This window comes from Cibotium barometz, chromosome 53 (assembly GCF_041138505.1).
Source record: "Cibotium barometz isolate CiBa-2024 chromosome 53, ASM4113850v1, whole genome shotgun sequence".
NCBI lineage: Eukaryota > Viridiplantae > Streptophyta > Polypodiopsida > Cyatheales > Cibotiaceae > Cibotium > Cibotium barometz.
In genome coordinates this window covers 36,154,986-36,178,846 of record NC_141098.1, presented here as the reverse complement: position 1 = coordinate 36,178,846, position 23,861 = coordinate 36,154,986, and the positions used below count along the sequence as shown (strand labels likewise).

At 47.6% G+C, this 23,861-nt stretch overlaps 1 protein-coding gene across 2 annotated transcripts in view; it reads right to left on the bottom strand.

The window, feature by feature from the left end:
• LOC147608576 (tRNA (guanine(26)-N(2))-dimethyltransferase 2-like) overlaps positions 1-23,861 on the bottom strand; it is a 135,052-nt gene that overhangs the window by 55,916 nt on the left and 55,275 nt on the right. For both annotated transcript variants that reach the window (XM_086789499.1, XM_086789500.1), the window contains 4 exons: positions 5,853-5,992; positions 5,680-5,752; positions 4,354-4,442; positions 4,080-4,185 (listed from right to left, as the gene is read on the bottom strand). In XM_086789499.1, the coding sequence (XP_086645625.1) occupies positions 4,080-4,185; positions 4,354-4,442; positions 5,680-5,752; positions 5,853-5,992 (408 nt within the window). The remainder of the gene's footprint in view (positions 1-4,079; positions 4,186-4,353; positions 4,443-5,679; positions 5,753-5,852; positions 5,993-23,861) is intronic.

Genomic DNA, 23,861 nt, shown 5'->3' with positions numbered 1-23,861 from the left:
ACCCATAAGCCCACAGTTTTAGGCCCAAGCAAGAGTGCACACACGTGTCCACAAGGTGCCCGGGCGTCCCCGGTCCCTCGGACTTCACAAGCCAAAATAACAAGCATTGTCCAGGCAGCAAGACAATGTCACACAAAGTAAAATAAAGTTATGGCATGCATCATTTATGCATTGTGCACATGTAAACTTGGAGAACCACCTATCATCATTCTTGTACTTGAAAATATTCCGCCTGCCATCATAACACACCATGTGTGCATGGCCGGAATCCACACGGGCACCGCCCGAAAGTCCACAAATGTCCTGCCATGTCCTTGGACTCATATGCATCCACTCATATGATCCATACACATGCCCAGGTATAATACATACATGCATCCGCATGTTTCTAGGCCTGACACGCATCCGCATGTCCCTAGAATATAGGGATTTGTGACAGGTTGGCTAAGCCTAAGAATTGCACTGAAAGATGAATGACGAAAGATGAATGACAGTGTCCAGGACATGGCCACTGAATGAGGGTATAGGCCAGTTTACACTAGCAAGTGGCCGCCACCGAAATGTGAATGTATCTTGAATTCTAAGCAAATTCTGAAGTGACCATAGTGGTCAAAGATGGTCAGGAGACCAGAAGGAATGCAGATGACATCATCCCTAAAATCTAGGGAACTGCTATTTTTGGCAGTGTCGGAATTGAAAAGTGTTCGCGTCAGTTTGTGCGGAATGTCAAGGGGACCAAAAGCTGACAAACGACTGTTGTGAGAATGTGAACCAGTCAGGAGATTTTTAGCTTGGAAGATTGCATGTGGAAAAGGCTTAAAAATGTACCAAGTGTCAAATTTATGTGCATTTTCCACATTGAGAAGAGGGAAGCGTGGGAATTAGGGCTGAATGAGGCTCATTTGCAGCCATCATGGTGGATTGTTGCAGGTTGAGAGCTATTGTGGTGCACTCCCTTGCCCTACAACTAATGTATTGAGGGTTGAGCTTGCTCCCCACAGCCTCTCTCTCTCTTTCTCTCTCTTGTAGACTATGGTAATGCTCTCATCAAATAAAATCAGGTACAGTTGTGTGAATTTCATGCTTATATGCAAAGGCAGGAACCGGTGTAGTTAGTTCCTACACCAAAGCAGGGACGGAAGAGGGTAATAACCTCTTCAATACAATGCTGTTTCAGCACTGTTTAGGTGCTGTTTTTGGGCTGTTATGTTGCCCGGTTGATGCCAAAATGCAGTAGGACTTTGCTAAAGTCCTCCAGGATAGTACAAGGGTTATTTTGGGCTGAAAACGGAGCTGAAAACAGGTCTGTGCAGAAAATTACAGCAAGCTGAATTGTGATGTTTTGGACTCCATTGGGTAGTCTGATGCCTATGGAAGTGAGCCTGTCAGTTGGGACTCATTCTGAGATGTTATGGAACAGTTTTAGTGCAGTTATGCTGGCAAATTTCTCCCAGAATTTGTAAAACTCAGCTGGTGCAAGTAGAGTGCTTTGTTGCACTCGTGCTTTGTATTTTCCAACTTTTTAACAAAAAAGAAATACCGCAAGGAGCGCCGGACTTCGGAGCCAATGTGTTGTTGAGCGAGGAGCGAGGATTCTGTGATTGTGTGTCTGAGTAAGACCAGGTTATTGGTGAATGAATTACCGCTTTATGTGTCCATAGACCGGTTTTACTGACCCCTATCCGTGACCCTATTACCCTATAGTGGCTGGAAGCGTTTATCAGGCATGATATTCTCCTAGCAATTCATGGCGCGCATGAGAGCTTCACCTTGCTCACTTTTTTGATTGGACCTCATGGCAGATTATAGAGATCAAATCCCCCCTTGGATGACTTCAGTGGATGCACCTTACAGAGGGCAAGGGTGATCAGATTTCATGCACATGAGTGGCACATCGACCCCCCTCCGGCCAAAGTGGCCACGGATAGACTCTGGCATTTATGGATCTAGGAAAGCTAGCCCATCACGCGCCCCCAGTGGGAAGCAGGGGAGTCAACTTGGTGTGATCCTATAGACAAGGAGAAGCCTAGGTACCCCGTTTTTCGCACACCGCATGGCTTGGCCATAGGATCCACATGCCCGAGGTCGAGGACACTCTGGCAGCAGCAAGACACTTGCAGTTTCAAGGCCTCTCACCGCGACTTCTCTCAAATTTTTGGAAGAGGCTCTAGGACAATTTTTGACCTCAGAAGATCACCCTCTTTTTGTGGTTGCTCGCACATAGGAGTTTGGCAGTTGTCACACGTGGTGGGCCATTGGCGGTAGACCAGTAACATGTCTGCGATGTGGCCACCCCCAGGAGTCTCAGCGACATTGTCTTTGAAATTTCTCGAAGACTCAGCAGGTTTGGCAACGGATTCTACGCATCTTCACTATGGACACGGCCTCTTCTCGTATTATTACATGGGGCACTGTCGCTTGGGCCACTAAGGCTTGAGGTTGTCATGGCTTATGAGGAGGAAGGTGGGGAGCTAGCCCTTCACGTCTCTCACCTTCGCATATCGATAGTGTCAGTCCCAGGCCCATCTACTACTGGTCACTGGACTCCTAGTTCATGCCAGAGATGGGAGATTTGTAGCAACATTGCCGCATGGCACATTTGGAGAGCTCAATGCAAGGAAGTCATCAAAGCCACCCACACTCCACCTACGGAGTCCATCGGGAGCATCTCACTCAACATCATCCATACCCTCCGCGGCCAGTGGGAGAAGCTTTAGGGTGGTTTTGACCATATGCGGAAGCGTCGGAAGTCTTCCTAAGGCTCTGGCGACCTAGCCCTTTTCTCACAGATAGAGGTTGCGAGCCCACTTGGCACTACAGCCCACCGGTGTGGTTATTCCCTCCCCCACCCCTTGTATGAAATAGCCTTCTCCTCATAGAGCGGCTAGCCAGAGAAGAAGTGCATCCTTCCTCCCCTGGTCCTCACTCCGTACATGGAGGCGAGTTTGTATTTAGCCCTTCGAGGTTTTTTTGTTAACTAATAGAAGGATCGTGTTCCCGGAAAGGGGAAAAAAGGTTAGAGAAAAGATTATAGGGTAGATGGAAGGGTTTATGACGAGACAAAATTCCCATGTGTGAGACTTTGAAAACGAAGTTTTGCTTATAGCATCAGCTTGCACCCACACCTTGAAGAGATTCTTAAAAAATTGTGAGCAATAATGAGGTAAGAATTTTATAACACACGTGGGTTAAAAAGCCGTCCCATGTTACAGTTAGGTGCACTTACTCAAGACAGGTTCAAGTCCCAACTGGTGCTCCCCCTGATGGCACCCCACGTGGCTTGAGCACCCACGAAAAAATCACCTTCCGGTGGGCACACATGATGTACAAAAATTAACTACTAGAAGGATCCTTGAGCCCAGCTCGTGCTCCCCCCGATGGCACCCCACATGGCTTGAGCACCCACAAAAAAATACCTTCCGGCGAGACACATGATGCACCTACGGGTGGAGAAAAAAATTAATTACTAGAAGGATCTACCACCTGGGGAAAAAAAAAGGCCCCCATGTTTGAAAAAGCTAAGCCTGTGTTTTTTGTTAAAAAAAAAAAGAAGGCTCCAAAACGATGTCCAAACTTTCAGCTCTAATGTTTAAAAAGTTGGGCTTTAATGTTTAAAAAACTGGGCCCCTTTATTTACCACCCGGTATAGTTAGTAACCGACGTAGTAAATTTGACACTCATTTTAACGACTATATTTAAGGGTTGAATATGAGGTTAAATATTAGCATGACAAGACACATCCATAGAAGGATGGTCAGAGATGGTGAATCAGATCGTTGAGGATATGCTTCGTGCATATGTTAAGAAGAGGCAAACTAAACAGGAAGAGTATATAAAGAATTCTTAGAATGCGAATTCATAATCACCAACAGAGCCAGCAGCCCAACCTTCAATCTCGATGAATGGCTCTTATTTATTTGCATGCAATTCATGTATTGGTCTAACACGCAAGTAAAGAACAGCACAGAGCCAGCCGCCCACCAGCCTTCGAGCTGGATAAATGGTTATTAGCTCCACTCTAATGGACGAGGGACTGCAAGTGAAATACACATTCAACCGTGTTCTTGAGTTGTACATACCTTGTAGATGACACGCCCAATAGACTGTAAATGAAAAGCATCACAACCGACACATTGATAAAGATATGACAACTTGCTGGGAGAAGCTTTGACAGCAATTGCTGATCTGCAAATAAGAGCCAATCAAACCGATGCAAGTGAAGATCAACCCCAAGTTTGGCTTTCTCATAGCTCTCATGGGACTTCCTACCAACAATACAACATGATATAAAATACTTCAAGCTAAACAATGCATGAAAGAAAATACTATAACTCTGCATTGCAGAACACTTACGTGTAGATGCGTACAAACACCCTTATGTAAAAATCGATGGAAACCGACAACACTGGCACAATATAACGCTTGTAACGATTTGCGTGGCTCTACATCAAATCAGGCAAGTAAAATCAGCTAAAAATTGAATAACCACACAACCTAGCAGTAAAAAAAGAGTGCATTAATGGGGGAAAAATACATATCTTCTGCATAAACCATGCTTGGATATGTATATACACATGCATTTGTGTATGTGTGTGTGTGCGCGTGCGCAAGGTGTGAGAGTTGAGGATGATAAAATGAAGGAAAAAGGGAGTTTTTCAAGACACTAGAGGTACTACCAACAATTCATGCTTCCATGCACTGCACATTGTCAAACTGCCTGTCCAGCCAGATGTCTTTCCTCTGCCATATGATCGCACCTTCAGTGTCTAAACCAGGATCTAGGCTCATGCTGCAGACTTGATTCAAAGGCCCTAGAAGTTAGGGAACAGAGCAAGATAACCTGGGGACAATATAGGCATTAAGCGATGATTCTGAGCTCTCACTGCCTAGAAGCGCACACAATATTGCAGCCAGATACCTTTCCTCTGCCATATGATCACACCTTCAGTGTCTAAACCTGGATCTAGGCTCACACTACAGACTTGATTCAAAGGCCCTAGAAGTTAGCGAATAGAGCAAGACAACCTGGGGACAGTATAGGCATTAAGCAATGATTTCTTTCTTTATTTCTGCCCAGAAGCACACACAATATTGCACTTAATTAAGCAGTCCACATTCTTCAGTTAAGATCCTAGGATTGAAAGTCTTCACTCGCAAAACTTAATAATGTAGACTGCATTCATGGCTTGAGTGCAAACTCATGCAATGGCACCCAAGACTAGGTATTGAGAGTAAGATAGGTCCACCTTACAATCCATGCAACATATAGGCCGACTCAGCCCACAATGACAGCTAGCATCGAAATGCGGCAGTCAAGTCCTCGTTCAGATTTAAAACTGGACTATTAATGACTTTTCACCACTTTGCCTGCTGGCTAAGCAAAGATGAACAATAATGCCATTGCTCGTGCACATAAAGCACCAGCCTTCCTAAGGTGAAGGTTTTGAACAATCTTCTGCACGTGCACCCATACACATGCAGGCGCCCATGGGTCTGCATGTAATACCACTTCAATTTATAAGACCTGTGTAATGTGTGGGCATACGTGCACTGGCATGTGTGCATGTGGAACCAGTTCAACTACGAGGTAAAGATAAAACATTATAAAAAGTTCCTCAATTAATAACAAAGCCTTAACATATCAAAGTCCAAGAATCAGTAACATGTGCCTAGCAATACCTCGATGGAGGCAAGCAGTATTCGCAGCGCCATTTCATGGCAATACTTGCCGCGTACTGGATAAGCTCCATACCTGAAGTAGGCAGAAGTTAGGAGGTTAGCCACTGATGTCAATACATGAAAACCTCGTGCATAAAAAAGACAGTTTAACACACACAATTGTAAAGCCATACTTGCTGTAGCAAACTTCTCCATTATTTCCACACAGGACAGCCATATCCGTTGCCGTACACATAAGAAGGCCACCATCAACAACAGTCTGTACTGCTGAATCTAGAAACACAGAGGGAGAACCATAAGGATCGACATCGACCTGCAGATTGCACCAAACAAAGAAACTACTTTAGCAAGAGTGAATGCAAAATCCCAAACCCTAATTTCAAACACAACCCCTCAATTCTCATGCACTTGGGTGACCTATTTGTCTTGACAAAGAGAGAGCTAAGAACCCTCCAAGAAGAGCATTTGGAGAATACTTGCATCTACCATGTGACACTCGCATGCTCATTCTACACCACATTTCTATTTCATTCTCATCTTTTGTTATGGTAGCTCTAGGGGATGCTATAGGCATCCTCCATTGTCACATATTGTAGTTATGTTACATGTATCACTTTGGTCTGGCCTCCTGTAGTCTGCTGTCAAATCCCCACGGATCTCCTCGTGATCGTTCTTGGTACGAGACTCGAATCCTGCAAACAAACGAACAAACAAACGACAAGGGGGTGCAGGCCTGACTCAACTCCCAACCATGACAGCCGTGGGCAAGCCCACAGTCTTGGCTGTCCCCACCGAGCCACGAGCTGAGCCAACTAGGTTGACGTACCGACCAATCTCCTCCTCGTGACGTCCCATACCACCACGAAGCTGCCCTCGCGGGCCTCGAGATCTCTGCCGGCCTCGGCTACATAAGGCAAGTGCACGTCTGCACTAGATCCAAGCTCCAAGACCATAGAGCTCTCACAAACTCGCGACTCTCTATATCCCAATAACTAACCTTGGCCACCCTTTTATAGGCTCTTGGCCGGTCATCGGGCGTCCACACTTGGACGCCCGCCCGTCCGTACTTGGGTGCCCGCCCGTTAGTATTTCCCTAACTCAGCTCGTCAATCAGCCTGCCTAGTTCCAAGCTTCCCCAAACCTCAAAACTAGTCTTGCGTGCGTGTAGCACACGGTAGATACACACTGTGCACATGACATACTCCCCTTCCTCTAAGAGCTCACTCCTGAGCTCACTAAAAAGCCAGGGTAATCTCTTTGAAGAGTAGTCAATGTCTCCCATGTAGCCTCCTCCTCAACACGATCCTAAAATACTATACTTGGTGTCCCTATGTTGAAAAGAAAAAATATGACTAGACCAATCTATCTCGACTTGAAGAGTCTTAAACCACTCAATCCCTAATAACAAGTCTACATTTTCTAGATGCATTACATAGCATTCCAGAGTATCTTTGTAGTCCTGAATCTGGATTGGAAGCATCTCCACCTTTCGATCCCAAACTTGCCTTTCCACAGGTAGGCGTACCTCATAGGTATGATCGCTGGGTGTCGTATCAAGACTTAATTTCTGCACAAGTTTGTAATTAACAAAGTTGTGTGAGCTGCCAGGGTCTAGAAGAATGTGAATCTTATGGCCATTCACTTCTCCATAAACTCGGAGAAGATCATGCAAGCCAAATACTTTAGAATTGAGTAGACAATCAGAACAAGTACTAGGGCGAGAAAGTACAGTAATTGACGTACCTGTCAAAGACAACTGGTTAGCTGCCTTTGGTTTGGGTCCTGCGTTTGTCTTGGTACCCTTTTGCTTTGGGCACTCATTACGAATGTGACCTTTTTCTTCGGAGATAAAACAACGTCCTTCCTTCTTGAGCTTTAAAGCCCTAAGGAGTCGTTTCTTCTTCGCTGGTGTCGAACTTGAATTCTTCGAAGGTTGGTCCGAAGATTTTCCTTCTGTCGTGTTAGCCATAGGTGCGGAGAACTTTTTTTTATGCTTGTTCCCCTGCTCGGTAACGGGTTTCGACTTGGAAGAGACCATTGTATCATCATAGATACGAGCTGAATGAATGGCCTCGTCCAATGTTTTACATTTGTTATTTTTAACCTGTAATCAGTACGAGTCTAGTAAACCAACAACGAAAAACCCCAAAAGAGTAGTGGGATCCATCTTTGTAGCTTTCATCTGCAAGTCACGAAACTTCTGGAGGTAGACCATAAGTGAGGTGCTGCGAGGTCATGGTCAAAGCTGAAAACCGGGCAACAACATCATAATCATTCTCTTTCTTGAGGAATTCTTTCTTGAAGACGTCTTCGAATTGTGCTCAAGTCGTTGGCTTAGAATTGAGTTCCTTCCACCAAAGCAAAGCTTTGCCGGACAGGAAACCTGCTGCTAACTGCATCTTCTTTACATCATCATATGGGTGAAACTGAAAGTGAACTTGCCATTTATGTAGCCAAGTGTCCACTATCTCCTTGGTGCGCTGCTTTTGCTCGCCCCCGAACGGTTCCGAAGTAATGTTGGGGCCTAAAGCAAAAGCCAAGGTATCCATACCCAAGAAAGTAGAGAGGGTAGTGGTCAATAGAGCGATGGAGTTCCGCAAAGCTTGCATCTGGGCTGCGATTTGTGCCTGACGTTCCGATGAAGAAGCTTCGAAAGCTACTTTGAACTCTTGGAAATTTGATTTAGACACAAAATCGTCAAAAAGATCGGCATCGGTACCTTCCGTAGCCAGCAAGCCTTCGCGTTCCACAAGGGGCTCCAACTCCGATTCTTGGGTCGACATCGTGAAGAGGGTACGTGTAGAGAAACTTCGATCTTTGCACAACAAGAGTGCGAGGGAACTTGAGAGCTTGACAACTTGAGAGATGTGTGGCAAGAAGCCCACTTAAGGGGGTTTATAAAGGTTTCCAAAAGAAACTAAAAGCCCCCAAAAGCTATCTTTAGCTTTTGCTTTTGTGTATATATATTCAATTTTCTTAAAAAAAATAAAACACCTTTGAAACCTTGGAGGAGGGGTCTTTTAAACTTTTTTTAAAAAAAATTAAACTCAAAAAAGCGAAAGCCCAAAAAAAAACGTGTGCTTTCCTCTCTTTTTTTCTCCTCCTGGTTTAGCCCGCCGACGTGCCACTGCCGTCGCCAATTGCTGACGTTGCCTGATGTGCTGCCGGCGCCTATGTGCGTCACACATGTAGCTGTCGGCCAGTGCTACCTGCGTCAGCCTTGCGTAGGCCTGGGCGCCTGCCTTGCTTGGCCTGAGCGCCGGCCTCGCCTGGCCTGGCCTGGGCACCTGCCTAGGCGCCAACATGGGCCTGGCCACCTGGCTTGGCAGGCCTGGCCCCCTCGCTTGCAAGCCTTAGGCGCCTGTAGCCGCCGGTAGCCATCGCCTGCAACACTCGCCAGTGCACAAATCCGCCAGCGCCTCCTCATAAACGTGCTCTCTCACTCGTTCAACGAAAAGCAACATGCTTTTTCTATTTCCTCTCTCTACAATCATGCGACTGCAGAAACGAGTCTCTCCTCTTCTTTGCAAAGCAAACGACCCTACCATCTACCATCCCCATCAACATGGGTTTCTTTGATGAAGAAAAACACATACTATTTCTGAAAACAGCAGTATGCACAGAAAAAACAGCAAGCTTTTTAACACATACCTTTCTTCGACCTCTTCTTCTCTACCTACCGACTTGCTCGTTCACGAGGTATGCTCTGATACCACTGTCAAATCCCCACGGATCTCCTCATGATCGTTCTTGGTACGAGACTCGAATCCTGCAAACAAACGAACAAACAAACAACAAGGGGGTGCAGGCCTGACTCACCTCCCAACCATGACAACCGTGGGCAAGCCCACAGTCTTGGCTGTCCCCACCGAGCCACGAGCTGAGCTAACTAGGTTGACGTACCGACCAATCTCCTCCTCGCGACGTCCCATACCGCCACGAAGTTGCCCTCGCGGGCCTCGAGATTGCTGCCGGCCTCGGCTACATAAAGCAGGTGCACGTCTGCACTAGATCCAGGCTCCAAGACCATAGAGCTCTCACAAACTCGCGATACTCTCTATATCCCAATAACTAACCTTGGCCACCCTTTTATAGGCTCTTGGCCGGTCATCGGGCGTCCACACTTGGGCGCCTGCCCGTCCATACTTGGGTGTCCGCCCGTTAGTATTTCCCTAACTCAACTCGTCAATCAGCCTACCTAGTTCCAAGCTTCCCCAAACCTCGAAACTAGTCTTGCGTGCGTGTAGCACACGGTAGATACACACTGTGCACATGACACCAGCTCACTCCATTCCTCAACCAAACGGGGCACACCCATGGCCTCCATACACTTCCATCCTGGTATGCATTTGCTTGAGTTGCATCGTCACCAGGACGCTATGATTGTTATGTACCTAACACTAATCCTCGGGATTAGGTCCTAATCTAGACATGGTCGGGGAGTCGTGAGATTAGGGGAAGGCCCTAGGTAGATTACAGGCGGCTAGGGTTCATTATTAGTGATAATCCATGGTTACTGACTATTTATACCTGGATTGTTATTTATAGCAACAGTAGTCTAATCTCAGGGCTCCCCATCCCTGTCCAAATTAGGACCTAATTCCGAGGACTAATGTTAGGTACATAGCCACAAGCATAGAGGAGAGGGTTGCATGACCCTACCCAAACATCCATGACAAATTTCTTTGGCTTGCACGAAACAGATTCAACAGCCTCTCCATAGGCCCCACTGAGTCAGCCAGACCCCAACAGATCACAAATTACACCAAACCTCGTGATCCTCTGGCGACACACACATGAAGAGTCATCGGATAGAGGGTGTCCTCTCTCGAGGAAGCCAAGCGCCCGCGTCCTCAAAGAATCAGACCCTCCTTCTGCCAACTCCAATCTAGGACATTCTTCAGTGACACAAAGGCCCCACCACAGATGGTGGATATTGAGGCGTACTCCGTCCATGGGGAGGATAGCACACGATGAGTCCAGACATACGAGGTATGTTTCTGCCTATTCCATTGTATACATAGAACCTATGAAGTACATTGGCTTTGTTTTCTTTTAAAACTTCTTTCTCTTATTGTCTTGACATCCACATACTCATGGATCGTATGTAACATCTCTTTGGTTTCATAGACCAACATAAATCCACAGATGTCTCAGGATGTACTTGATAGAGCTTATACGACATAGGGACAGACTATTGAGAGGACATGCTGAGAGACAAGGCCAGGCCATACAAGACGTTGCCCAAAGATCCATCACTGGTTTCTTTAAGGCACGAGCATCCACATCTGCCACCAATGCCAACATCAGCTCATCAGCCGTACACAGGGGCCATATTCACATCCCAGGAGTCCCTAGTGGGCAGGCCTACTCCATTCTACGTGCCAAGCGCCCCCAACCCAAAGCACCATGGATCTCCACCACACAAAGACAGATCTATGAGATTCTCCAATGACATAGCATGCCCTCACCATAGCCACATCTGCCCTCAGGAGGCTTGTAGAGTCATGTTTCAGTTTTCAGTTTTCACATCCTCTTTTTAGTTTTTCCATGGCATTGTATACCCGTGGTATCATTGTACTATTCATGGTCTCATAGGCCCTTCGGCCCGATAGGAGTTACCTCAGACCAGGCCTCCACATTCCAACGTGCCCAACGCCCCCAGCCCCCCCGGACGTCAGCAACAATCCCCTCATCAGCTCCAGATCCAGGACATGCTGCACCGCCATCAAGCTACCTTTCCACGTGACCAGCTGAGGGAGACCTCCTAGCCATACTCATTATCCCCATGCTTGATATTTTGGAGAATGGTATACCATCTATTGGGGGCAGCGGGCTGATGTCCCTCTCGTGTTCCATGTTCTCGGTATTCCATGATGAGATTCCATGGATAATTTTGTGCCACCCCAGTGCAATAGCTATGTTTTGCTTCTATTTTCCGTTCGATAATGAGATACACCATGAACATTATTGTATCACTTTGGTCTCGTATGCCTATTGGTCTTTAGTAGATGACCTTACCAAGGCACAAGTGGCACATCACAAACAAGAGATGCCCAAAGTGTAGGTGGCACAAATGGCGGGAAAAAAAAGCCTTCTATCGTAACGGTCATGTCATCATTGATGGCAAGATCGTCAAATAGGGACTCGTGGCCTATGAGACAAAGGTACAGATGGCAGTGTAGAACTGCAATGGGTCACTGTGGTCAGATCCAGGGCGTTTTGAGGAGGTGCTGGGAGATCGGGACAATATTTTTCTCACAGAGACACACCAGAGTCAAGAGAGGAGTTTGCCGAGGGTGACAAGCTATACATGGGAGTCTGCCTTTAGAGGACAAACTAGATGGGCAGGATGTGTTCGAGGATCGGGGGGAGTGGCTGTACTTTTTAGGGAGGAGCTCCGGCCACGTGTTACAGTGATGAGCTGAGATGAGGAGGCTAGGTTCATGTGGGTCCGAGTGCAACTCATGGATATGAGGCCGGTATATATTGCTGTGTGCTATTTCTCACCAGATGGCTCACTTTTTGCTCAAGGGAAGTGTCATAGAGATCAGATGGAGGATGCAGAGGAGCATGAGGATGCTATAGCAGAGGAGGGGGAGATATTAACAGCATTGTCGGAGGGGATCACGAAGTATAGGAGGAGGGGGGATATTTTGCTAGTGGGAGACTTTAATGCCAAGACCCAGAGTAGACAGTGTGAGGTGTATGACATGGACGATCCACATTTGAGGGGGCTGGATGAGGAGGACCTTGGGATACAGAGATCTTCGGAGGATCAAGGGGAGATCAAAAAACATGGGAGACAGCTATTGGTGTTTGGTGCGCATCATCGGCTCATTATTTATAATGGGCTCGAGACGTGGCCAGGCTCAGCAGGAGCCTACACTTGTTTTCCATATGGAGGAGGGAGGAGCACTGTTGACTACATTCTTGGTCCCGCAGAGACCATGAGTCTCGTGGACTCTTTTTCCATCCCTACTTGTCCTATTGGGGCGGATCATACATACCTACTACTATCTTTACGAGCACATCCTTCTAGTTCCACCACTTTACCTACTACTAGCACATCACTTCGCCCTACTACATATTTCACACATGATTGTGATCATCTATATAGTACTTCTATCTATCAAGGCCTTCTTCCTCTAGATTCTAGACCCACGCTCACCTCTTGACACTCTTACTACAGAGCTTACAGATTTATTACATACATCCGCCCTATTGAGCTTCCCACATTCCTGTAGGAGTACCGTCAAGAGTAACACTGGAAACATGCCCCAAAATAGTTGGTACGATGACGAGTGTCGGGCTACTCGTTCACGTCTCAAACGGGAAGAAGAGAGAGGTGAAATCTCAGGCCGCAAGGCACAGAGACTTAACCATCTTTAACTCACCGTAAGAAACGCATGTTCGAGGAAACCAAACACTGGGACATGTACCACTTATTTTTTAGTAATGATTCAATTAAGGCTTGGCAGAGGCTATGGGAACACCGTTCACACACCCTATCTCTGACCCCGAGATCTGGCATACGTATGCTCAGTCACTAAATGATGTGCCATACCCTATCCTTCACAACCTCGGCCCACTCACTCTACTTTCTTTAAAGCAGATATGGTGGAGAGTGCTATACGCTGACTCCAGCACAGACGCGCGGAGGACCACACAAGCCTTGGAGGTGAGCATTTTCATATGCAGCCGACATGGTGGTGCTATTTATAGGACATTTCTTTAACAAGGCTATCGTAGAGGGGTTCCCGCCCACATGGACTTTACACACTATTGCCCCCATCCATAAGGCTGGCGACCCTATGGATCCCGGTAACTACAGGACTATGATGGTAGGCCACACATCGAACAAACTTTATGGGTCTATCATTAAGCATGAGCTCAGTACATTGGCAGAGATCTTTGGATTCACAACTACTCGCGGCAAGCTGGTTTCCGCCGAAACCACTCCACTCTTGATCATATCTTCACACTCAAGAGCCTCATAGAGGAGGCGAAGGCACAGAGACGTAGATTATATTGCTGCTTTGTGGATTTCCGCAAGGCATTTGACATTGTACCTCGCGATGGACTTATGCAGAGATTGCAGACACTTGGGGTACCATCAAAGATGATATGGGGGATTATTGCTTTGTATGAGAGTTGTGGGTCATGTGCGATGCCCAAGCGGATTATCAAAGAAGCTCGCTAGCAATATTGGTGTTAAGCAAGGATGTCCATTATCTCCCACCCTGTTTGGATTATACATTGATGAGCTAGCACATTTTGTGTGTGTGTGTGTGTGTGTGTGTGTGTGTGTGTGTGTGTGTGTGGGGGGGGGGGGGGGGGGGGCAGTGGATCATCTTTGGCAGATCTATATGTAGCTTTGATGCTTTACGCAAACGATGTAGTACTTGTCTCGGATACACAGCAGGGGTTACAGTGGCACATGGATGCCTTGGGAGAGTTTTGTAATCAGAGGGGCCTGACGGTCAATCTTGGTAAAACCAAGGTTATGATTTTCAATACCACGAAGCAGGGGCGAGAGACCACCCACATCATATACCAAGACAGACGTGTGGATATAGTGACTTCATATGTATATTTGGGTGACACCTTTACTAGCCTGGCGGGGAGGTTCTCCATGAGACAGGCAGTTCAAGACACGGTAGCCAGAGGGAATGCAGCTTTAGCTTTACTTGAGAGGCAATGTCACCAGGCGCATTTTTAGTAACCCTGTACAAAGGGATGGCTTTTTGATACCATGGTCACAACCTTGACGTATGCATCCCCCATCTAGGCTCCAAGACTGTCAACGAGCGGATGGCGAGGTTTAGAGTGCCCACATATACTTATGTTCTCACGGATGATTCATAGTAAAACCTCGACGCCACATGAGATAGTTTTGTCAGAGTTTGCGTCTTCGCCCATGCTAGTGGTGGCACTCTTTCAGACGATGACATTTATTCAGCGGGTTAGGCACATGCCCCCAGATAGATTACCAAGACAAGCCCTAGAGTCATCAGAGCGAGTAGCAACATCAGGGCGACAGTCATGGTCTACAGAGGTTTTACAATGGTTTTCACTACATGGGATGAGTATGGACAAGCTCCCTCCGTTTCAGTATGATAAGGACCATCCGACTATGAGACTCTCCCATGTGGAGAGGACGCGATTGATACGTCAGGATTTGATACAGCTATACACACGTCATACATGGATTGATCCTCCACAGCCTCTTCATGTGAAGAGGCAGCACTACCACGATCATTTCTTACAGCTAACAGAGGATGGGTTTGTGCAGAGACCGGGTTACATGGATGTATATGTGTCTCATGCCATGCGCACTACTATTGGGCAGCTTCGGGTATCTTCACACACTCTAGAGATAGAGGCAAGGAGAGCTACAGGAGCCCTGAGGGAGACACGTATCTGCAGATTGTGCCACATAGACATGGAGACAGAGGAGCATTATGTTTGCCATTGCCCAGTATACTGTGAGATTCGGGGGAGATACCACTGTCTCTTCAAGGAGGGATTTGGTCCACTTAGCAGAGTTATGCAGTTTCATGATCAGAGATGCTTGGGGGGATTTTTTATGGAGTTACGACTTCATAGAGAGCGGCTATTCACAACAGAGGGATACTACATCTCGGACACGGATCACTACCTTCTTCCAGCCACTCACTGATGGAACATCCTCCACAACTCCTTCGGTCCACCAAACCCGGGTCACTCAGAGACGCACCATCTCTACATCTACTAGTAGAGGAGTTACATCAGCCCGAGCGATGAGCTACAATCCAAGAGACGCACCCGCCCACCTAGCCCTCGCCCCCCAGGTCTCCACCAGCAAAGATTGATGAGATCTTGAGGAGACATAGTAGAGAGGACAGTTGATCTAGCACAGATTGGGAGATATCTTGCCCCTAACACGATGTATGACATCCTACACCCAGTCATTGGCACTGGTTGGAGCTAGATGCTTTATTGGATGTATTTACCCCCCCTCCCTCCCAGCCACCCCACAGTAGTTAACCAGAGCCCTGTATGTGATTTATCTCCACCATAGTTGCAATGAAACGCGTTTCATTCAGTTTGAATGAAACGAAATGTTTCGTAAACGTTTCATACAAATGAAAAACGTTTCATTCATGTCCACCTGGGAACTGTACGATTTAAGCGTTTTTTACCCAGATTCTTTAGTTTTTACTTGAAAACATGTTTTAATGTGTAAATGATGCATGTTTAATATTGTTTTGGAGGGAAGGCAACATATTTTTTACATATTATAAACTTATATATAAATTTTGGGGCCTATAATCCCCCGTTTTGTATAAAACGTTTTTGAAACTTCTAGGATTTGAAAGAAACGTTTTTGAAACATTTATGAAACGTGTTTCATGAAACGCCGGGCAACTATGATCTCCACATTATACAGTACTTTGTACTTTTTTTTTCTTTTGTATCCATTTGATGTCCACTGAGACATGATGATGATGTACACAAGTTTTGTCTCATAGGCCGTTTTTTTGGCCTTTAGAAGACGTTAATAAAATCTTTCTTTCCTTCTCTCCGCGGGAGGTTTCACTGTCTATTTCGTGAGGGATTTGGTCCACTCTCAGGGATCATTGACTTCCATGACCAGCATTGCCTAGGCCTCTTCTTGCTTGAGCTCCGCAAACACATGGACACCTTCTTGAGAGAGCTTCGGCCCCAACCACCCCGCCCCCTCCCTTGCCAGCCAACCATCACTAGTTTCTTCCGGACCCAAGACGTGGAGGACACCGATATAGTGGATCTTGTAGACCCTCCACGAGCCGCTCCGCACCTACCTCGCCCGAGAGGAGTTACCTCGGGCTGAGCCTCCGCACTCCAACGTGCCCGATGCCCCCGATCATCGGCCGCAATCACCTCATCAGCTCCAGATCCATGACATGCTCCACCGCCATCGAGCTCGTGTTGAGGAGGACACTACATGGGAGACATTGACTACTCTTCAGAGAGATTACCATGGCTCTTTAGTGAGCTCACGACGAGTTTGTGAGAGAGTCTATGGTCTTGGAGCCTGGATCTAGTGCAGACGTGCACCTGCTTTACGCAACCGAGGCCGGCAGCAATCTCGAGGCCCGTGAGGGCAGCTTCAGGGCGGTATGGGACGTCGCGAGGAGGAGATTGGTCGGTACGTCAACCTAGTTAGCTCAACTCGTGGCTCGGTAGGGACAGCCAAGACTGTGGGCTTGCCCACGGCTGTCATGGTTGGGAGGTGAGTCAGGCCTGCAGCCCCTTGTTGTTTGTTTGTTCGTTTGTTTGCAGGATTCGAGTCTCGTTCCAAGAACGATCACGAGGAGATCCATGGGGATTTGATAGAGATACAGGGAAAGAACAACAGGATTGAAGAACTGACAGCCCAAGTGAACTACCAGGAAGAGGTGATTCGGATGTTGAAAGAGACCCAGCTGCAACAAACAGGTATGCCAGAAGCTGCCCCAATGATAGGGGAACTCTGGGCAGAAATGCAAGCCCTAAAGGCTATGGTCAAGGACCATACAGTGGAGGAAGAGGAACTGAATATTCAGCAGGGTGTAATTTGGTTGAACACAATGCTAATCAATACACTTAAATACACTAAGATTTGAAGCACTTGCTCACATTCAAGAAGTAAATTGCTGAATTGACAAGAGACACACAATGAGCCGGAACGGCCGACCCCTCCCTTGAGTAATTTGTTTTACAATTGGAGAAAATTCAATACATAGCTTCACGGGCATCCATTGCCAAATCCTCCATGCCAATGCATATGAAATTCAGCATTTAGAAAACATGGTATGTCGATGTAGATCACCAAGGAGCTGCCTTGATGTCCAGCCCGACTTCAGTGCCCATATTCTCTAGGCTCTATGTTCTACCAAGCAAGGTAGCAACATCTTCAAGAGCACATAGGACAAGAGAAATACTACACAGGGCGGCTAAACAAGGAGTCTTGCCCTTCTACTGAATAAGTAATGACAACACATTGTCCAATTAGCTTACCAGTCTTCATAGAAGTTGTTACAAGCGAAAGCCTTCGCGTTGGAAGCTTTAGAAGTGTTGATATCTTCGATTTGCCGCAATCCTTCACGACAAAAGTCTTCAAGAGGATGAAGAGAACCCTGGGAAAGCTTACCCTATGGTTCAACTTGAGAAAGGAAGGCTGAAATTAGGGTTTTCAGCAAAAAGACTAGAAATTACAGCAAAAATGAGAGCTGTTTTGCTGAATTTCAGTCATTGCGAGTGAGTAGGAGAGTGTTTAGCACTTGGAAACACTCTTGGAAGCTTGGAAAACACCCTAGCAAGTTGGGTATGGCTATGGAGAGATTGGAAATGGAGAAAAATGGTGGAAAAATAGAGTTTTCAGCCTCCAAAAATCCTCATGAAAAGAAAACACGAATTTTCTCTTAATAAGTAAGTGAATTGGGGTCCAATCAGGTGAAGGGACATGGGAAGATGCCCATTTATGAGTAAAAAGGGAGGATCAGGTCCTGGACATTGAGTCTTGTCCGCCTCGGGACTTCAGTGAGTGAACTTGGAAGCGGTCATAATTTATAAGTGACTTTTGGGCGCCCAAAATTTAATGAAGTGGGAACGCACTCACTTATAAATATTGGCTAAGTCCTAAGGGCTATTTGAGCCTAGATTGGGTAATACTTACCACCTGTTCACATGCCACACAACCATGTCAGCAGACAGTTTCACACGCACGGTTCACGGGCGGACGTCCCCTTACCCGGAACTACACATTGGTCAAGCAAGCATGAAAACAGCATGCAATTTCAATTGCAAGCAAGCACATAAAGATGCTATGCAATGCAGCATTGGCATGAGCAATTTCTGTTCATGAAACCATATAAGATCAGGCGTTTCCAGGCAAGTATATGCGATACCAGACCCAGTGGAAAGCCAATCCTCCACGCGTTTCCGGGCATGTACACAAAGGCACAAGTCCCAGCAGAAGGCCAAGTCCTCTAAATATTTCGGGCATGATAACGTCAAGTCCCAGCGGAATATCATATCCAACTATACAGCATGACACATGTCAATCACATGCATAGGCACATTCCATAAGCCATGGACACCAATCCAATATGTACATAGTGTGAAAGCAAGAGTGAACCATTCGGGTGGCCAAATGGTGACACAGGGTTTAAGGACTGACTTGGAGCAATTGAAAGTTGTGAGTGATAAGCTGCGGGAAGAACTGCAGACCACTATGAAAGATTGGGTGTAGGTGGTAAAGAAGCACAAACCCCCGCAGAGCATCATACATAAGACTCTCGAGGAGGAGAAACGCACGAAGGATGGGGCCCTCCATGTGCGAGTACGGGGGTGGACGGAATCGCCTTCCCCTTAGTAGACACATGGAGGACAGGAAAGGATATGACATAGAGCGACCCCTCATCATTAGATTCCCTGACGCCACCAGCAGACAGGCCTTCTTAGACAGGCGGGCTGCCCTAAAGGGCACATAGGTCTACATGGGAGATGATCTCACTCCAGCACAGGTGGCACACTGGCGTGAGGAGATGGTGACGGTTCATGAGGCCCGCAGAGCAAGCAAGTGGGCTATCTACAGAGATGGTAGACTCATTATCACTCAGCGCCGTCCCAAATAGGGACGCGGGGTCTATAATACCAAACACCTGGGGTTGGCATTATGAAACTGCAATGGCATGCTCTGGTCGAATCTAGGAGGCTTGAGCAAGATTTTCAAAGGCAAGGATGTCATTTTTTATATAGAGACTCATCAGAGCCCTAAAAGGGGCTTACCATACATAGCCGGGTATGAGTGGGAGTGAGCTTTTCAAGGCGAGACCCGCACATCACGAGGAGTACCTGGCTCTGGGGGGAGGGAGCTGTCCTTTTTAGATCCCATCTCCGATTTATTCTCGGCATCGTCTGGAAGGACGAGGATGCACGATATCTTTGGGTGCGGCTACAGCTTAGCAATGACAGAGTCATCCACATTGCTGTGTGTTATTTTGCACCACGCCACTCCCCTTACGCCGCACAACATGGCTAGTCACTGTACTTACCATTATATGAGGATATCATGGAGTTCTCACAGTTGGGGAAAGTCCTCCTGCTCGGGGATTTCAACACCAGGACGGGAAGTCAGCAAGTCCCACTACTCGATCTACACGACCCTATCAGACTACAGGATCTGGACATCACTGACACAGGGCTACAGCGATCATCACACGACCGTGAGGAGGTCACAGTGTCTAGGAGATATTTCTTAGAGCTGGGAGCTGCACATGGTCTCGTTATCTATAACAGGATGTCCCGATAGCCCTTCGGCGCCCTCACCTCCTTCCCTCGCTCAGGAGGTACTAGCATTGTGGACTACCTTATGGGATCTCCGGCTTTGGCACACATTATTCCCAACTTCTCCATTCCGCCACCCCCTTTTGAAGCTGACCATGCCTACCTCTCTTTCACTCTTACCTGCACACCACCCGTCCCTCCACCACCCCCCCCCATCTCACATTACACTCAGGTCCTCTTTGCTCACGAGCTTGACCCTGTTTACTCCAACCACATCTACCGCCAACTCCAGGATGTGGAACCTACTGTCTGTAAACCGGCCTTCAGAAAACAAAGGGCGGTGGAACAAACACTCGCACATAAAACACTTCAACACCATTGAGGACCTAGAAAAGGAAAACAAACAGGGGGAGCTAGAGTGCTCCTGCAAATAGTACACGGACACCGATTGGCCCCAAATCGCAGTGGCGCCCCTTGCGGTATTTCTTTAATTGATTATAAGAGCTTTGATTACAATATAAGGCTGATAATTCAGCCGTCCCAGTAGAACTCCTGAAGCCTGCAAAGAACCTGCATCTGGCTTCTTGTCCACACGGCATCCACAGATAAATCTAGCCATTGTTCACATCAAAAGACTCTCACACACTGAGTCCGCATACAGAAGCTTTCTCCTGTGATCAAGGCTGCCACAACCATCCATAGCCTCTCACACTATGAACAGCATCACACCCTGACACATCCAGTGCTTCTGCATCACAACACAGACTCCCAAACTATCTCTCAAAAGAGAACTCGCATCACAGCACAGCATACCATACAGTTGACACACCTGTACAAACCCTCTCTACCATCCAAGGGTACTATCCATCTCTGTCATGGATTCCCTGTCCCCTGTCTAATCAGTAGTAAGGCTGTACCATACATGTGTCCACTCCTGTACCTTCTGCCTGCATGTGACCTGTCTCCTGGAGAAACCCAAAAACATGTCTCTTCGAGAAAACCTACGACCTGTTTCCACATGAAACCCTTAGGCCTGTTCCCCTTTGAAACTTCTGTCCTCTTTCCCATACATCTAGTTACCTGTTCCCTCATGAAACATCTGGCAACATAGAGATACTCATAACTGTAGGTCCCTTTGTTCCTTTCTAGCAGGAAGAAAACAATCTGCTCCATGTGCACGCAGCCATGCAAGCTTGCATCACTCCCATGCCAAGAAACATATTCAAGTGACCTGTACTTGCAGCCATAAACCCAAGCACATAGCTGAATTTGCAACCAAACAAAAACAGCCCATAAACTGTCCCAAAACAGTCCCGAATCAAAGCATAGAAAGGCTGAAAGTTCCATCAGTTGAACGCCATCGACATGATGTCTATGTTCATAGAAAAACAGCCCTTGTCCACCTTTGTGTCAAGAGAAAACCAACCCTTGTCTACTCTTCAGCAGAGGGAGAGAGAGAGAGAGAGAGAGAGAGAGAGAGAAAGGAGGCCTGTGTCTCTGTTCTGTAGCACAGCACAGCAGCCAGCCCTTTCATCTCCAAAAAGCATAGGGGAAGGAGGGATTCAATAGGCGCCTGGTTCTGTCCTGCCCGTACAGCTGCCCGTACAGCTGTCCGTACAGCTGCCACGTGGACTGTACCTGCAGGTGTACCTGACTGCGCCGTCTGTACTTGCAGCAGCCTGCCCTGCACCGCCAGTACCTGCACCACCTGAATCTGCACCTGCAGCAGCCTGTCCTGCCACGTGGGCTGTACCTGCAGACAGCAGCCGTACACTACCTGCACAGGCCCATCCATGCGTAGCCAGCATGCAGTCCACCTCTCCCCAGAAAAGCACACGTTTTCTCCTCAGATAGGCGCCTGAATATCCAGATGAGCAGCCCTCCTGACTGGAAAAGCACACCCACCACAAAAGATAGGCGCCTCCCTGCTTTTTCTGCCCAACAGCCCCTCTTTTACCAAAAAGCTCACACGTGGCCCCAAAAATAGCATAAGGGCCACGTTTCTTTAATGAAAGGCTTAAAAAATTACTTTAAAGGTTTTTAAACCTTCAAAGCTAAAATCTCTTTGCCCCCTTTCACACATGGGGTTTTCCACACATGGGCTTCCATCTTCACTCCCACCTGATGCCATTTCACACTGTCCACCATGTCCCCGTGCACATCTGCATCTTGTCCAGAGAAAAACACAGGGTCGTGACACTGTCCCCCTATCCACCCTCACAACACAACTCACCACCATACTCCACACATCCGCCACAGCTTCTTTCATATGCACGCAACGGTCTACTGCCAAGCCACCTTGCGGTTCCATGCCCCAGAACTGTTGGTATGATGACGAATGTCAGGCCACACACTCCCGTCTTAAGCATGAGGTACGGATTGGGCAAATCACGAAGCGCCAAGCGCAACGGATTTCTCAACGGCTCACCCAACGCAAGAAACGGGAGTTCTATGCTCGAAAATCCCCTATCAGCCACCCCTACCCCCGCCCCACCACCTCCACCTTCTTTACAAAGGGCATGGTCCTCAAGGCCATTCGTAGACTACGCAATGGGCGAGGCCCAAGATCATGAGGGACTTACTACCGAGTACATCTCGCATGCCCATGATCCCTAGCACCCCTACTAGCCTACATGTTCAATAGAGCCCTTTGTGAAGGATTTCCACCCTCTTGGTCCACCAACACCATTACCCCCATCCTCAAAGCCGCCGGAGATCCACTTGATCCTAATAACTACAGGACGATCATGATTGGCCACACATTGGCCAAACTCTATGGATCAGTGCTAAAGGCGGAGCTCAGTTCATTTGCAAAGAGCCAGGGATGCAAAGCCTCAGGACAGGCTGGCTTTCGGAGGAGCTACTCTACCCTTGACCACATCTTCACCCTCCGTGCCATCATCGAGGAGGGTAGAGCACGACACCAGAGGATTTACTGCTGCTTTGTGGATTTCCGCAAAGCTTTTCATATTGTACCCCGAGCCCGCCTCTTACACCGTCTACAGGAGATCGGAGTCCCAGCTAACATGGTTTGGAGCATCATCGCCCTCTATGAGTCCGTCACCGGACAAGTGAGACCCCCAGGAGGTACATCACAGGAGATTTTCAGCACCATTGGGGTGGAACGGGGCTGCCCTCTATCACCCACTCTTTTTGGCCTCTACGTTGATTAGATCTCGAGCTTCATTGATGGATTAGGCGGGGCTGGTCCCACACTGGCAGGCATATTGATCCCCATACTACTTTATGCAGATGACATCGTCCTCCTCTCAGACTTAGCCAAAGGGCTTCAAAGACAGTTGGATGCCTTACATGACTTTTGCACTCAGCGGGACCTCTCTGTTAACCTTGGTAAAACCAAGGTAATGGTCTTCAATACCTCTTGCCCCGTCACATCCAGATTGAGCTTCCCATATAGAGGGGATCCTGTGGAGATTGTCTCATCCTATGTCTACCTTGGTGTCACTTTCAGTGGCCCACGCTTTACCATGCTTCCCTCAGCACATGCCAGAGTGATGCGGGGATATGCAACCTTGAGCTTACTTGAGTGGCAGTGCTTCCAGGCACATTCAAAGGAGCCCAAGACGAAGGGCTGGCTTTTTGACACCCTCGTCACACCAGCCTTGATGTATGGAGCAGCTTTCTGGGGGCTAGATTTATCCGATGAGGATTGGCAACGAGTTGAGAGGCCCCAGCTCATGATGTTCTCCCGTATGATCCGCAGCAAACCATCAGTCCCACACCAGATTATCCAGGCAGAGTTTGCTCCAGCCCCGATGGTAGTGGAGGCACTCTTCCGCACAGTCACATACCTCCATCGCATCAGTCACATGGATCCCCACAGGTACTCGAGGCTTGCCCTAGAGACCTCCAGACAACTAGCACTT